The sequence below is a fragment of the Monopterus albus genome, unplaced genomic scaffold (assembly GCF_001952655.1).
Source record: "Monopterus albus unplaced genomic scaffold, M_albus_1.0 scaffold280.1, whole genome shotgun sequence".
NCBI classification, from domain to species: Eukaryota; Metazoa; Chordata; class Actinopteri; order Synbranchiformes; family Synbranchidae; genus Monopterus; species Monopterus albus.
The window spans coordinates 414,466-430,487 of NW_018128160.1; the positions used below are offsets into that span (position 1 = coordinate 414,466).

At 42.0% G+C, this 16,022-nt stretch overlaps 2 protein-coding genes across 3 annotated transcripts in view; both read left to right on the forward strand.

Moving 5' to 3' along the window:
• The window catches only part of plch1 (phospholipase C, eta 1), a 66,447-nt gene extending 62,196 nt beyond the window's left edge, over positions 1 to 4,251 (forward strand). The window contains exons 18-25 of one of the 2 annotated variants that reach the window (XM_020622429.1): positions 416 to 540; positions 747 to 831; positions 1,579 to 1,725; positions 2,155 to 2,234; positions 2,389 to 2,448; positions 2,957 to 3,344; positions 3,784 to 3,811; positions 4,167 to 4,251. In XM_020622429.1, coding sequence (XP_020478085.1) covers positions 416 to 540; positions 747 to 831; positions 1,579 to 1,725; positions 2,155 to 2,234; positions 2,389 to 2,448; positions 2,957 to 3,344; positions 3,784 to 3,794 — 896 coding nt within the window. In that variant the 3' untranslated portion in view covers positions 3,795 to 3,811; positions 4,167 to 4,251. The remainder of the gene's footprint in view (positions 1 to 415; positions 541 to 746; positions 832 to 1,578; positions 1,726 to 2,154; positions 2,235 to 2,388; positions 2,449 to 2,956; positions 3,345 to 3,783; positions 3,812 to 4,166) is intronic. The other variant, XM_020622430.1, reaches the window with a different exon arrangement.
• LOC109973081 (uncharacterized) lies at positions 3,955 to 7,947 on the forward strand. Its single transcript, XM_020622404.1, has 2 exons — positions 3,955 to 4,018; positions 4,167 to 7,947. The coding sequence occupies exons 1-2, from the start codon at positions 3,955 to 3,957 to the stop codon at positions 6,845 to 6,847; spliced, it is 2,745 nt and encodes a 914-aa protein (XP_020478060.1). The 3' UTR covers positions 6,848 to 7,947.
• Positions 7,948 to 16,022: the final 8,075 nt, after the last annotated feature.

The following is a 16,022-nucleotide window of genomic DNA, read 5'->3' on the forward strand; positions in this document are numbered from 1 at the left end:
ATTGGTACACATCTTGTTATACACTGTACATTTTCCTGTAATTCAGCGTGACTGTTTGCTCTCTTTGACTTCTCCATTATTCACTTCAAATTCACAAGTATTGTGAGTTTGACTACCAAATGATTTTATGAAAATGCATCCCTATTACTCTATAAAATTGCCACATTGTTGTCTGTTTTAATACCAGTTGCCTGACTAGGCAGTTAGCTGCACAATGAAGCAGAGGCCTGGTTGATTTTCACAGGCTCTCTGCATGTGTGGTTACAAAATGTGTGCTTAGATGTAACTGTAGCTGCACAAGTCAACATAATCTAGTCAGTTACAGAAATGAGAATATGATATTTTTACTCTTGCCCATTTTATGACAATCAGAAAGGAATCAATGTTCTTGCTCTGCTGTCTCGATTCACTCCAGGCTCCTTTAACCCATTCAGTGATGACCCACTTCCAGCTTACCCCAAAAAGCAGCTCATTCTCAAGATTATTAGTGGACAGCATTTGCCCAAACCACCAGACTCCATGCTCGGGGACCGCGGAGAGGTAGCACACACCCACCAAAACACATGCACTGCGTGCTCACATTCTCCATCTGTCTTTTTAACCTTCTCTGTACTCTCTCTCTCTCACACATACAAATGCATACACACATGCAATATTAAACTCAGAGAGGTTGACTCTGCCCTTTGGAGAAATATATGCTGCATCATAAAATATTAGTCATTTTACTGTCCTTTCTCTTTTCTCAGATTATTGATCCATTTGTTGAAGTGGAGATCATCGGCCTGCCAGTTGATTGCTGCAAGGAACAGACACGGGTTGTTGATGACAACGGTTAGACATACACACACAGATCAACCTGAACAATACACTCACTGCACCAAGAAAGAATGTTTAACATGTCTTCACTCAGAATAGCTAGATGCTAAAAAAATTGTTTTAATTCAAAAAAATATATTGATAATTCTTTGATTTAGCATCCTGCCTTTCTATGGCTCTTAGCTGCTGCAATTTACACTTTAGTTTCTGTTGGTGAGTTGAATAGTTTAGACCAAAGAAGCTGTAGTACTGTAGATTAAATCAGACTGATTCAATTTTAGCATTTATCTGACTAATACCTTACTTTTTACTGTGATACTTATCACTTTTTTTGCGATTTCCATTTTATCCTCTGAAAAGTGTAACATGCACGCTGTTATCTATAGTATGATATACATGCTATAGAGAATAGTGTATTTATGGCACACAAACAAAAGCAAATGCAACCCGATGTCATCTCACCTCCACAGATGAAACAATGCCATAACCAGAGATTTTACTTTGGCCATGGAGCACTGTCTGATTAATTATTTAGAGGGATAAGAAAGCAGAACAGAGGGGTTTGCAGGTATCACCCCTAACATGTTCCCACGGATGAGGGCACCTGGCAGGGGGAAGGGAAAAGCCTCCTCTGGAAAGGTTATGGAGCCCTGAGAGCTCAACAGTAAGATCAGTGTGTAGGGCACTGATCCTTGAAATACATCACTGACTGGCTGATGAAACAGATCCTAATTATAATGGGCACATGTGTGTTTTATACAGGTTTTAATCCAGTATGGGAGGAGACTCTGTCCTTTACACTTCACATGGCTGAGGTGGCTTTGGTGCGCTTCCTTGTCTGGGACCATGACCCTATTGGACGGGACTTTATTGGTCAACGGACAGTTGCCTTTAACAGCCTAATGCCTGGTTTGTAAAGAATTTCTCAGTGTTTTCAGGTTTAGATTTTTTTTATACTTTTGTATGTGAATTATATGAACTTAAGAGGGGACATGGCGTGTCACTGCTACTTAGAATTATTATAGTTGTGCTGTTTAATACAAATAGACTGATTCTCTCACACACACACACACACACACTTAAACAGAAAATTTCATTAATTGCTTTAGCAATGCCATGGCTGTGGGGCACATTGTCTTGTGTCTAGTGAACCATGATTCTTTTGCTATGCATAGTGGTTACCTGTGGCTTGGTATGTTATTTTAATTGTCCACATTCATCAGAGTTGTCCCTGAACTCCTAATGCCCTCTCCACCCTCCACTGATCAACAATGTGATGACAGCTGGTATCTTTCTTTAATTCACTCTCATGCTTTCTCCCTTCATGTCCAACAACAGGTTACAGACATGTTTACCTGGAGGGGCTGACTGAGGCTTCCATTTTTGTGCATGTGTCAGTGCATGATGTCTATGGCAAGGTAAGTGCTGTATAGTCCTGGTGTTTATTGTAGCAAACCCCATAAGCCTCTTCTGTCAACTGACATAATATTTCAGAGGTAAATGGAAAAAATGCACTTCTGTCAACAAAACAATCCACTGAAGCTATGCTCCTTCAATCCTTTGTTTTTCTAGTGGATCCCACTAGTCCTGAACCCCAGTTTTACCATAATGCACTTTCTAGGATCCAACAAGGTATCCGGATGCCCTGTGCAGTGCTGCATGAAACAGTAATGCATGGTACAGAAGTGAAGTTTGTGTACAGCTGTATGTTCATTGACTTGTGTGTGTGACATGAAACCACTGAGTCAAACATTTTACTTATAAGGTCAGTTTTTATTCATAAATCTTTTTTTGTCAACTGGTGTTCTGTCATTGTCAACAAAGTTGGAGTTATTTGCAGTGTGAGCATGCATACATAATGGCTTCTTGCACATTGTGTTGTGGAGTAAGGATGCCATCTAGAGGCCATGTATAAAAACGCATGCAATTGTTATATTTGTTAAGTTCAATACATCACATCTTTTCATTGTTTTCATGAAAATTAACCCTTTATCTTCAAATTGTAATGTGTCATATGGCGTGTTCAGTCTGTGTCAGAAGTACATGGTTGATAATTCCTCAGAAGCACATTTCCTCTTCCCTTTGCCAAATGTCTTTTCCCTTCTTACTTCCTTTCTGTTTTGTTAACCTCTGCCCTCAGGGTCACCACTTGCGAGGTATCCGGGGTTTGTTTAACCGTTCTTCCAAGTCTTCAGTAGACACAAACTCCAATGGCCTTCGAAAACGCTCTATTAGTGACCATCTCCTGCGGCGCACAGCCAGCGCTCCAGCAAAGGGACGGAAGAAGACCAAGATGGCGCTATCAGAGTCAGTGGCGTCGATATCAGACCAAAAGACCTGCACAGGTGCAGCATCAGGAGAAGAGGGCGTGTCAGAGAAAGACAGAGGGGCAGAGAAGCGTCTTCAGCCCCGAGGCCCCCTCATTCACAGACCTGTCTCCATGCCCTTAGACAGACTCCTTCAAGGGCAGCTATCTCTCTGCTCCCCAGACAAGGAGCAGCATGATATGGATGCAGATATTGTCACTGGTGGGTGGTTTCTTCTAGATAGATTATGGAATTATGCTAATTACACCCAAGTTACATTAATTTTAGTTTAATTAACATATAAACGTGCAAGATCATTATTTAATTCTAACATAAACCAAGCCCCAGCAATCTGTAACATCAATAACAGTAATTATCAGCCTTGGGAACATGTACTTTCTTTAAAATGTATGAGATAGGTGTTGATGTTTTGAAATAAAATGCTTGCAGTTGACATGCCTTAAAGGAGCATTTTGCCTCAAATGCTTAGCTCTTTGATTAAAGTAAGATGTGCATTTCTTCTTATGTCTCTCCTTTGCCTTACCTATCGTGCTACAGTTATCTGAAGCACATGTACATTAACCCTGTGAACTGACAGTACAACCTAACCGCCATGACATGCCTTCTCTGTCCCATCTTCATTTGTTGTGCTTCTTTATAGTAGAGAACTGACTAGGATATTCCAGCAGGTAATCTAAAACCCCTATTGCCTGAAGGTTGCATTGTTCAATAACATACAGTATTGCATCCATCCAGTGTATTTCGTTCAAAGTGGTCTGAGAAATATATTGCTGTGTCATTTGATCCCATTTTTGATATGATCTTCCCAAACATGGATTCTTCCTTTTTTAACCTCCACAGCCTCATTTTCAGCTTCCCCTTCACAGTTGTACTTGGTGAACCATTTGTCTGTGTATCGCTGTTGCCTTATATTGGCTGGACTGTTAATTGTTGTCATTTTACTGCTGGTTGGCTTGGTGTTCAACATGAAATGGTATTACATAAGCCTGTCTTCATGAATCTTTTTGTTACATGTATCCACAGGAGCCTACCCCCTCAACATACCCAGGTCTTCCTCTGTGGACCTGCTCATGGAATCATCATTGTCTAAGACATACAAAAATAAAGAATTTGCCCAATCAGAAGAGGCCTCTTACCTGGTCATTGGTGAAGGACAAGTAAGAAAGGAAGAAGACTATGCCAATTACCAGAAAACAGAAGACAGTGGAGTCAACCAATCAAAGATAATCTCCGTAGAAACCGAGAAAAACTGTTTGGCCTCGCCATCCAAGAACAGCCAGATGAGATCAGATAAACCTGAAACATTTTCAAACAGCACAACATTCACAGTTGCCCCCTCAGTCTCCTCTTCCTCCACCTCCTCTTCCTCTGCCCCCTGCTCTATGCCCCCCCTTTCTCCTGTCAGCACGGACAGTGATCTGAGGAGTCCCAGCTCTTTGCATGATAGCACCATCTCCAGACTCATTGATGCTGTGTCCTTAGGCAATGAGCAAGACACACATGACTCTATATCTGCTCTCATTGGTCAGTTTGAAAGTACAGTTGACCAAAATGATTTTACAACATTATCTCATGATCACACTTCCTCCTGTCACTCAAACGTCAGGCCTACCAGCCTTAAAGCACTGCAAGATTTAAGGTCTCCTCTCAAGACCAACACAGCATTTCCTAACAACAAACACTTGATAGATTTCCAACAGGTAGCTCAGAAAGCAAATCATGTAAATCATAACAAGCATTCACCATGCAAAATTTCCCAGGCAGCTGCACCTGCTCCAGCCCTCCTCTCCAGCCCAGAAACTGCTGAACTTGAGGAGGTATACACCATTCTAGATGAGGAGGTGCTGTTGCCTGTATCAGTGTACAACCTGAGGAAACAGATGGTCCATGTTCGGGCAGACACTATCGAGAGTACTCCCTCAAACAGCTTGCTGTACTCTCCAGCAAAGGTGGTTCAAGATTTAGGGAAGAGTCATAATGTTGGCTGGGATGATATGCAAAGAAAAAGGGTTGGAGGTTTAGAAATAGAGGAAGCAGAGGAAGGTGTGTATGAGGAAGTGTATGATCCTCCAGCACCAGTAGCTGAGAGAGAACAGGAAACATCTAAAAGGTACATGAGCTCCTCTGTTAACAACAGCTATTTCCAGTTTCTCTCTGAAAATGTTGATGAGGTTCCATTGGATATGATACTGACCTCACCAAGACATGGCAGCCAGTGGGAGGTGCTTAGTCCAACCAAATGCCAGGCTATATACCAAAACCATGAATCCACTCCCAACTACCCTCAGCTAAAACAGCTTTCATCATGCCGTGATCCTCAACAGCAATACACCTCACTTGCATCTCATATTGCATTTTCACAGTGTCCCTCCTCAGTCAGTCAATCTTCATATCACCTGTCCAGTCATCACCAATACCAGCACAACTCCCAACTTTCACCACTCCACAGACCTGTCAACTCTAGTCCACTACGTCAGAACAGCTACCCTGCTCCTCAGAGCAATTTTAAGGTCCTTAACAACTGCAGAGATGTTGGCAGTTCATACACACAACAGAGGAACTATAGTGGCAGCCAGATCTCAAACAGGTCTCATCAAGACAGGCTAGGGTATAAATATATGGAGAGGGAGCAAGTGGTGTATTTTCATAATGGTTTCCCCTCTTCTGAAAGCCTCCCCAGTCAATCTGCAGTGTCTGTAAACATCTGTAGAGACAGAGACCTATATTCCCCTTCGTCAGATTGTGATACAATGGACAGCCGCCTTCTCTCTGACTGCATTACTCCCTCATCAGCGTCTTCAGTCCCTCAAAATTCTCAGTCACCCAGCCAAAGTCAGATAGACTCACATACCCTGAAACAGTCATGGAACCAAAAGGTTTCCCTCATCAATACCAGGCACCAGTCACAGACTGAAACCAGAGTTGCACTGCACTCAGACTTGGGGCCTTTATCAACTCAGTTCTCGTCCGCTAACAATGACTCAATAGCCCCCAGCCCATGCAAGTCCAAGTCCCTGGGAGACCTGACCTCTGAAGACATATCATGCAACTTCCAGAGCAAATACCATATTATTAGTCGCAGCTTCATCACTCCTCACATGAGGAAGCAAAAGAGGATGGGCACCACTGGGGAAGCAACTTTCCAATCACAGTCCTGTGATCCACTTACAGAACAGCTGCGTAAGCTGGTCAGTCTGGAAGGGGATGATACTGAGAGCCCCCAGTCTCCTCAGTTACATCAGGAATCTAAACCACTACTGTCACAGCAACAGGCAACAAGTAAAGCTCCTGTGGTCCCAAGAGATACAGATGATTCCCCTCCACTCCTTACCCGTCGCCTATCTTCTCGGAGCCAAAGCCGAGTGCGCCACATCAACAGCCGAGCCCGTGAAAGACAGCAAGAGGCTCTAAAGCCTCGGGCAGGTGTGGTGATCAACAGTACCACCAGCACCGGTGGGGTGGTACTGAGGAATAAACCAGCCTCACAGAATCCCCCGGTTAACAGACACTCTACTGGGTCTTACATAGCAGGCTATCTTGGTCAGCTGGAGGACAGGGGACTTCCTGAAGGAGCCTGCACATCATTACGTTATGGAAATGGGGATCATTACGTAGATCAGTACTATACTGACGACTCTCTTCCGCCTGCAGACTCTTCCCACTCAGCATCAGAGCCTGAGGTCTACTTTCTGCTCAGACTGTAGCTCTGATCCTAACCTAAAATGAGATTGAAAGCCAAGCACTGATTCCTGATAATGTTCAAATACACCACAACCCAGAGGGTCAAGGAAATGAATGCCTGCCATGGTTTGTTCCCACTTTCACAGACCAGCAGGTTTCCCTTATAACAGTTAAATAAATCTTGTTCTGGGCTACTTCTAAAAAAAAGATATAGCCCACATTTGGATCTGACAGCATGATTTTCCTCTATGAAATGTCCACTATTCACTGGTGAATGGTCTTTCTAGTCTGGCAGTGTACTGTCTCTATTCTGATTAATGTGTAAATGTACTTGAGAACTGACTCCATCCTAGACTGACTGTACAGATACTTGTTAGCTTTGTTCCTGTGACGTACTGTCCAAACTGTGTACATTGACTATGAAGCAAAAAAGACTTGGGTTTCGAGCAGAATGTTTTTCTTTTCCGTTTGAATGTGTAGTATAACAAATTTCAATAAGTGAGATGAAACTTTTCAAAGATCAAAAGTAAGTCTTCCTTCTCTTTTCAGTGGTATTTCTCTTTTTGTGTTACGTATAAATATTCATGTCACTGTTTTTAATCCAAAGTGGGTTTTTAGTTGATGACCACTTCTATCTGTATATTTATGTTTCTGCATGTTACCTGTGAACATGTCAAGCATGACTATGCAGCAATTTATACAACAGATGTTGCATCACCCACCAACATTTGCACCAAACAAATTGTTCTATTCGATACAGCAGAGGTCATAGGCATGTGTATAGGGTATGCAATACAGTACAATACATAAACATCTGAGCTTGGACTTGCTGCTTTTTATGATTTTATGTAGAATTTGAAAAGATGACTGCAAATTTTAAAGATTTGGAGTTTAAAGGTTTTTATTTTTATAATTGCTTTGATACAGACTGCAAATAATCTCTGGTTGTTTTATTTTCTAGAACCTAATAGAATGAAAAACAGAGTGAACACTACACAGGGCCAGGAAGAGAGGATGGCAAAGCTGTAGGTTTTTATTTTTAATTATTGTTTTAGTGATACACCACTTTTTTTTTTATTGTTGCTCTGAGGACTGTGAGCATTTTCCTACCGATGCAATAAAATATTGAAATACTTGATTTAAACAAAATTACAAGTTTACTTTGTGTTTTACTCAAAATACTATAAAGTAACAAATAATCAAGCTCAAAATTTGTTTATTATGAAGTCACTCACAACCTCCATTTCCCCACATGGCACCTTAAACATAATGGGAGGTAACTGCTCATGAAAATAATCACAGGAATATATATTAGAGCTCACAAGCTGCACACCTTTTAATAAGGGAATATAATTCTCCAGACTGGTTCCAACCTACACTACCACACTCTGTTCAGTCTAATTGAGCACCACAGTACACTATTTTTTGGAAATTAAACATAAAAGAACACACACCTTTGGGCAGGCTCTTTCATGTTTGATGTCCACTTTCAGGGCATTAAGATAAGAGGTAAGAAGCCAAAACATTTCACCTGCTTATCCTGAGGTACAGCATTTCATTTACCCTGGATCATTCTAAAACAGCTCACGTTATCGTATCCAGAGTGATAAATTACATTTACTCTAAATCAGTGTTAACCAAATATTTATCCTTCAGATTGGCAGATTGTTTCAGGAAGAAAAACCTGAGTAATTCTAGACTTATTTGTTTGTGTAGACTGTGAGAAAACTATCTTTAATTGGATTATGGATTATTGTGGACTATTCTGTGATACGATTCAATTCACTTCAATTTGAAAAGGCACACATCAGATAATGGATAGACAAGAAAGCTGTACTGGACTCCAGAGCTAAAAAAAACTTGGTAATGATACTGTAAGACAGAAGGAGAATTCATAAAATATAAAGCCCAGTGGTCCAGAAGGCAATTTAGGAAAAAGCACAGAATGGGAGGTTTTAGAAAATAGACCCAAATGCAAACCAAACAGAGAGATTTCCTTGCAGGTTGCTCTTTAATTGCACAGAAACAACAAAGGTGGTTCAACACACTAACAAAAATTCTCTAGAGCAGACTGGAGACACCAAATAAACCAGGGTTTCAAGTAATTTTGCTAATGTAAACTGGCTGGACAACTGTCCTTTATGCTAACAGGCCTGATGACTTTAACAAAAAGCAGGCAGTATGGGTACAGCAGGGTAGGAGCAAACACCAGGTATGGGAAAGACAGCAAAGTTATACTGCCAGGAGGGGCTGGTCTGGAATGATACGAGGACAACACAATGTAAACCAGGAAGTAAAGAAAACTAAAGAATGAACTGACAGAATCCCCCACTTAATACACAGCTCCTGATGTCTTTGCAGGCCGGTCTGGATGTTCATGGTGGATATCTTGATTGAGTGTGTAATCCAGATGTCCCATGCCAGGACTCATGAGTGCTCTTCAGGTCCCTATCCCTTCCAGTTTAGACTGCAAATCCCTGACCCTGATGTCAGGACTTCAAGCGACACTGCAGCATCCCGAGGCAAAACAACAATGCTAGAAAAACACTGTTTTCTAGTATTGGGTCAAAAATGCTTACAAACTTTGGAAAATATAAAATGTCAGCACACCAGATCTCTACTCGGGCCACTACTTCATAATAGGGGCTACCACCACCCCTGCCAAGTGTCTCGTTGCCCTAAAGCTACATTATGTTTTCAGATATTAGAACTATAGGACTATATTGCAATTTCAGAGCCCCACTCACCACTGATATTCATATAGGAAGCTTATTATTAATTGCCACAACATGTCAAATATTAGTAAGATTTATAAGGTGTAAGCAACTTTTTGTTAATGATTAAAATAAAAACCTTTTGTGATCACTGTCTTTATCTGATTTAAATGTGGAAACTGGGGTAGATCATCAGAATTCTGTATGACTTGACTGACTTGCTTCACTTACGTATAGTAGGGACATGAGTTGATTTGCTTGATTCTCACCACATTAACTTGGGACTTGCTTGAGACTTTGTTTTGACTTGAGACTTGCACATGTGTGACTTAGTCCTCTGAGGCTCAGTGAATTCAGAAAGCAAAAGGTCTCCACAGCAAAGAGCAAAGACTGTCCTGAGCACTCTCTATCTATGATTCTGCTTTCTAGGTATGCAGATAAGCACACATAATGTCCTTCACACAGACCGCTCTGCCATACGCAAACACCTAAGTGGCCATTCAGACTTAGTGCAGTAAAACACAAGATGATGCTTCAAAAATGCTGCTTTAACATAAAGGGAGCGACATGTTTTATATTGTCCTGGATGGTGAAAAATGCTGTTAAAAGCCCAGTCCTCATGTCCTACTTGTTCCAAGTCTACCCAGTTATTTGGCTTTCTGCTATTTACAGGCCCCTTCAAATCGATCCACAGGTTTTCAATGATTCTGTAACTGAAAGAGGTGCTGGGAAACCTGCTTGAGAGCTCCATGAGAATAAAAGACAAACAGAATCAGATTAACCATAGAAAATACAGTATAATAATCTGACTTTATTGAGCCTGGTGGGAAAATCAGAAATTATCCCCCACATAACTCAAATTATAAGCATATATAGTAGGTATAATTAGCTCAAGTGGTGAGTGTGGTTGCCTCACAGCAAGAAGGTTCCGGGCCGACCTGGGGCCTTTCTGTGTTGAGTTTTCTCCGGGTACTTTGGCTTCCTCCCACATACAGCTTTGGACTGTGGCAACTCTAAATTGCCCCTAGGTGTGAGTGTGAATGTATGTGTGGTTAGTATCTGCATGTCAGCCCTGTGATAGACTGGTGACCTGTCCAGGGTGGACCCCCCCCCACCTCCCTGTCAGCTGGGATTGGCTGTGTCCCCCACAATCCTATTCAGGAATTAGCAGTATAAATAATGGACGGGTGATGGCTATAGGCTAAGTCATGGCCCATCACTGCCCATCATTGTAGCAGTGGCTCATTGCTCACAATGTGTGTGGTCAAAAATGTGCCATCTTCTGCATCTAACTACACAGAACAGCCTTGGACAGACACTATGTTGCACTTCTGTCTTCACATAAAAGCAATTTACCTAAATTTACAATATAAAAAATGGTGCACAACACATACACTGTTAAGAATGAGATATAATACTGGTTATACTCATATATAGAACATTCATACATGCAGTTTACACATAAAAAAACAAACTGTTGCATATTATGTTGGAAATCAAGCTTGTCTTTGGTGGCACATTGGTAAGAAGTTTCACCTGCAGTAAGGTTCTGGTTAAAATCTGCAGGAGTTTACACCTTCTCCCTGTTCAATCGTAAATAGCTGTTCTGAATTTCTGTCATGTCATATGCAGATGGAGTTTACCCAGATTCACTGAATTGTAAATGTTCTCTTTTTCCCTGAGCACTTTAAGGACATCTCATACTGTACATGTTGGCAAATACAGTAGGTTGTTTTAGGTATTTGAGCACAAAAACAATGCTGTTTTGCTCATCACTGCACTGTCACAACTTTTAGGTGTTAGTGCTGTGATTTTGTCTTTAAATTAGTCTCCCTCTAGTGGTAAGATCATTTAATGCAGCTTTAAGAAAAAAAATGACAGCTTCCCCTCTCTAGATTATTTATAGTGCCATGGGTGCAGAGAATTATGCAATGACTGCAGTCTCAGTAAATCTGGATAAATGTGGTGTGATGGATGTTTTAATGAGTTAGCATGACCTGCATATGAAGCCCAGTCAGTGGGATTTTTCCTGTGTTATAAGCTGTGTTCTACTGTTTCAGTTACAGTTTCTCTCCCACACTTGGGCCTTTCAGACCACCTCTCACTGCTCCTCTTACCAGCATACATCCTGTTCAGGAGGCAAACCAAGCCAGTCATTAAGACTATAAAAAACTGGCCAGAGGGAGCACTCCAGGATTGTTTTGCATACACAGAATGGTCTATATTGCAACACCAGGACCTAGAAAAATATACTGAAACTGTTTTGTTCTATATCAAATGTTGCACTGATAATGTGACTGTTAACAAATGCATCCGAGTGTATCCCAACCGTAAACCTTGGATGACTGGTGAGGTTCAGTCTCTTCTGAAAGCACACGACCCTGTCTTCAGGTCTGGAGACGGGGCCTGGTACAGCGTGACAAGGGCTGAGTTGAGAAGGGGCATTAAGGCAGCCAAAGAGGACTATATGAGGAAACTAGAGGATCATATAACTAGCAACAACCCATGGCAGAGACTGATTAACCAGGGACTGGACCTTCCAGACACGAGTCTCTTTATACTACAATGACTTGAGACATATTTACTGCACTCTGGTAATCCCCATTTCACTAATTGTGAGAGACTACTAGCACCAGTTGGCTGGATCTTTGTTGAATTAGGTCAGTCATTTTAAAGGGGTGAATATTTATGCAATCAATTATTTCCCATTATATATTTTTATTTAATTGACATCACTTTGTAGAAACCTGTTTTCACACCTGGACCACCCAACCCCCCCACCTCCCCTCCACTAACTGTCTCACCAGGCCAGGTACGCACAGTCCTGAGGAAGATCGACCCCCGCAAAGCAGCAGGACTGGACAACATCCCAGGGAGGGCTCCCAGGGCATGTGCCAGCGAGCTGGCTGATGTTCTCACCACTATCTTGGTGATGGCTGGAGTGAGGTCAACCTCTCCCTCAGTCAGAGCATCATTCCCTCTTGCTTTAAGACCACAACCATCGTACCCCTTCCCAAGAAGAGCCCAGTCACCTTCCTACAGGCCAGTGGCACTCACCCCAATCATTATGAAGTGTTTTGAGAGAGTGGTGCTGGCCCGCATTCAGAGCAGTATACTGGACACCCTGGATCCCCTGCAGTATGCCTACCGGCCCAATAGGGCCACCTCAGACACCATCGCAGCTGCCCTCCACTATTCCCTTTTTCACCTGGAAAATAGAGACTCCTACATCAGGATACTCTTCATTGACTACAGCTTCGCCTTCAACACAGTTGTTCCCCACAAACTCACCCACAAACTGTCCACACTAGGTCTGCACCCCACCCTCTGTGACTGGCTCCTGGACTTTCTGACTGGCAGGCCCCATACTGTCAGGATTGGCAATAGGACTTCAGCCAGCATTATTATAAACATCGGCACCCCACAGGGATGTGTCCTCATGTTCCATCCTCTACACCCTGTTCACCCATGACTGTGTCGCCTCCCACAAAGACAACATCATCCTAAAGTTCGCGGACAACACCGCAGTGATAGGTTGCATCACTGGTGGGGATGAAGCAGCCTACAGGTGGGAGGTGGTCGATCTGGTGTCATGGTGCACGGACAATAATCTCACCCTCAACATGAACAAGACGAAGGAGATGATAGTGGAGATGAGGAAGAAGAGGGGAACTCATCAGCCACTGTTCATCCGGGGGCTTGAAGTGGAGAGGGTGAGCAGCTTCAAATACCTGGGTGTCCACATCAGTGAGGATCTCACCTGGACACATAATACCACACAGCTGGTCAAGAAGGCCCAACGGTGGCTGCACTTCCTGAGGAGGCTGAGGAGGTTTGGCATGTCGCCTAGGATTCTTTGCAACTTCTACAGCTGCATCATTAAGAGCATCTTGACCAGCTGCATCACTGTGTGGTATGGCAGCACAACTGCTATGGACTGCAAGCACCTGCAGAGAGTGGTAAAGACTGCGGAGAAGATCACCAGGACTCCACTGCCCTCTGCCATCAAACTCCTAAACAGCTGACTCAGGATCTACCTCATGTAATTCCATCTGTATTGTTTACATACTCATTTTGCACATGCATAGTTGCATACTTACTGCTGAATATTTGCACTCCACAGCTCCCACATAGCATATATTCTCTCTGCATTATATTGTATTTTTGTTGTATTTTTATTTGCTTCCTTCACTTGCTGCTTTAAAGTTCCTTAGAGCTGTGATTTTACTGCCTATTTAGATTTGTGTTATTGCTTATCTACTTTATATTTCACTTTTTTATGTGGCATTCATATGGACGGCAAAGTCAGAATTTCATTGTACAGGGAAACACGTTTCCTAACTGTGAATATGAAAAATATACACTTTGACCTTGACCTTTGACCTTGACTTTGACATTAAAGAGTTTTTTTTGTAATATTTTTTGTCAAAAAAAAACAAAAATTATATTGACCATGATTGATTTAGAAAATCAATAAAAGGGTAAAACATCCAAGGGGTTGAATACTTTTTATAGGCACTGTATAAAGAAAATATAATAGAGATTATTAATATAGAGTCTTGTGGTACTCCACAGGAGATGGGTGTAGAGGAATAGCAGACTTTATCAATTTTAACTAAGGCTGATCTGTCCTGGTGGCAGGAGGGAAACCACTGAAGGCCAGTTCCTGAATGCCTACAACAAGCTTAAGGCATGCTGGAAAAGGGTGGTGTGACTGACTGTGTTGAAGGCAGCAGAGCTGACTATGGTGTACTACTATGATGCATCCTAAAACCTGACTGATACTGTATTTGTCCTGGATGCTACATTTGTCCAAGTAGGAGCTTATTTGAGAGAAAATGACTTCTTAAAGAAGTGGCATCTGCCTTTTGTTAATAATATGACAGGGAGAGGGGTATCTGTGGAACATGAGCAACATGTTGTTTTTATGTGGTATACAGCAGTGACATACTATAACCAGCAGTGGCATATGCCAGTATGACAACAATGAGTGCCATCTGCCAGATGAAAAAGAGTAGCATGTGTCAGTAAAGCAGCATACCATTACTTTTTAGCTTTTCAATCTCAGTCTCTGCTGTTATATTTCTATGACCCTCTGGAATCAGCCTCAAGAAAAACACAAAGTCTGCTTCTGAAAAGACTGGATCTAAGACTAGCTACTTCATGCTCTGTTACTGTGTCTGTCCAACACGTCAGTGTGGGGTCAAAAGAACACTGAAACCTCAAGGGGGCACTAGTAGGGCTTTACTGTAGTTATTCTTGACTGTATTTACATACGTGAAAGCGATTTATGCTTTAATTAATCACTTCCACTGTGCACTTTATTCTCACATCTGTGTACCTGATGTTATTGTCATACAGCATATACAGTATCAGCTTGTAAAGTAAAGTAAAAATGTACTTCAATGTATGCCTATATGTACAGTCAGGTCCATAAATATTGGGACATCGACACAATTCTAACATTTTTGGCTCTATACACCACCACAATGGATTTGAAATGAAACGAACAAGATGTGCTTTAACTGCAGACTGTCAGCTTTAATTTGAGGGTATTTACATCCAAATCAGGTGAACGGTGTAGGAATTACAACAGTTTGCATATGTGCCTCCCACTTGTTAAGGGACCAAAAGTAATGGGACAATTGGCTTCTCAGCTGTTCCATGGCCAGGTGTGTGTTATTCCCTCATCCCAATTACAATGAGCAGATAAAAGGTCCAGAGTTCATTTCAAGTGTGCTATTTGCATTTGGAATCTGTTGCTGTCAACTCTCAAGATGAGATCCAAAGAGCTGTCACTATCAGTGAAGCAAGCCATCATTAGGCTGAAAAAACAAAACAAACCCATCAGAGAGATAGCAAAAACATTAGACGTGGCCAAAACAACTGTTTGGAACATTCTTAAAAAGAAGGAACGCACCGGTGAGCTCAGCAACACCAAAAGACCCGGAAGACCACGGAAAACAACTGTGGTGGATGACCGAAGAATTCTTTCCCTGGTGAAGAAAACACCCTTCACAACAGTTGGCCAGATCAAGAACACTCTCCAGGAGGTAGGTGTATGTGTGTCAAAGTCAACAATCAAGAGAAGACTTCACCAGAGTGAATACAGAGGGTTCACCACAAGATGTAAACCATTGGTGAGCCCCAAAAACAGGAAGGCCAGATTAGAGTTTGCCAAACGACATCTAAAAAAGCCTTCACAGTTCTGGAACAACATCCTATGGACAGATGAGACCAAGATCAACTTGTACCAGAGTGATGGGAAGAGAAGAGTATGGAGAAGGAAAGGAACTGCTCATGATCCTAAGCATACCACGTCATCAGTGAAGCATGGTGGTGGTAGTGTCATGGCGTGGGCATGTATGGCTGCCAATGGAACTGGTTCTCTTGTATTTATTGATGATGTGACTGCTGACAAAAGCAGCAGGATGAATTCTGAAGTGTTTCGGGCAATATTATCTGCTCATATTCAGCCAAATGC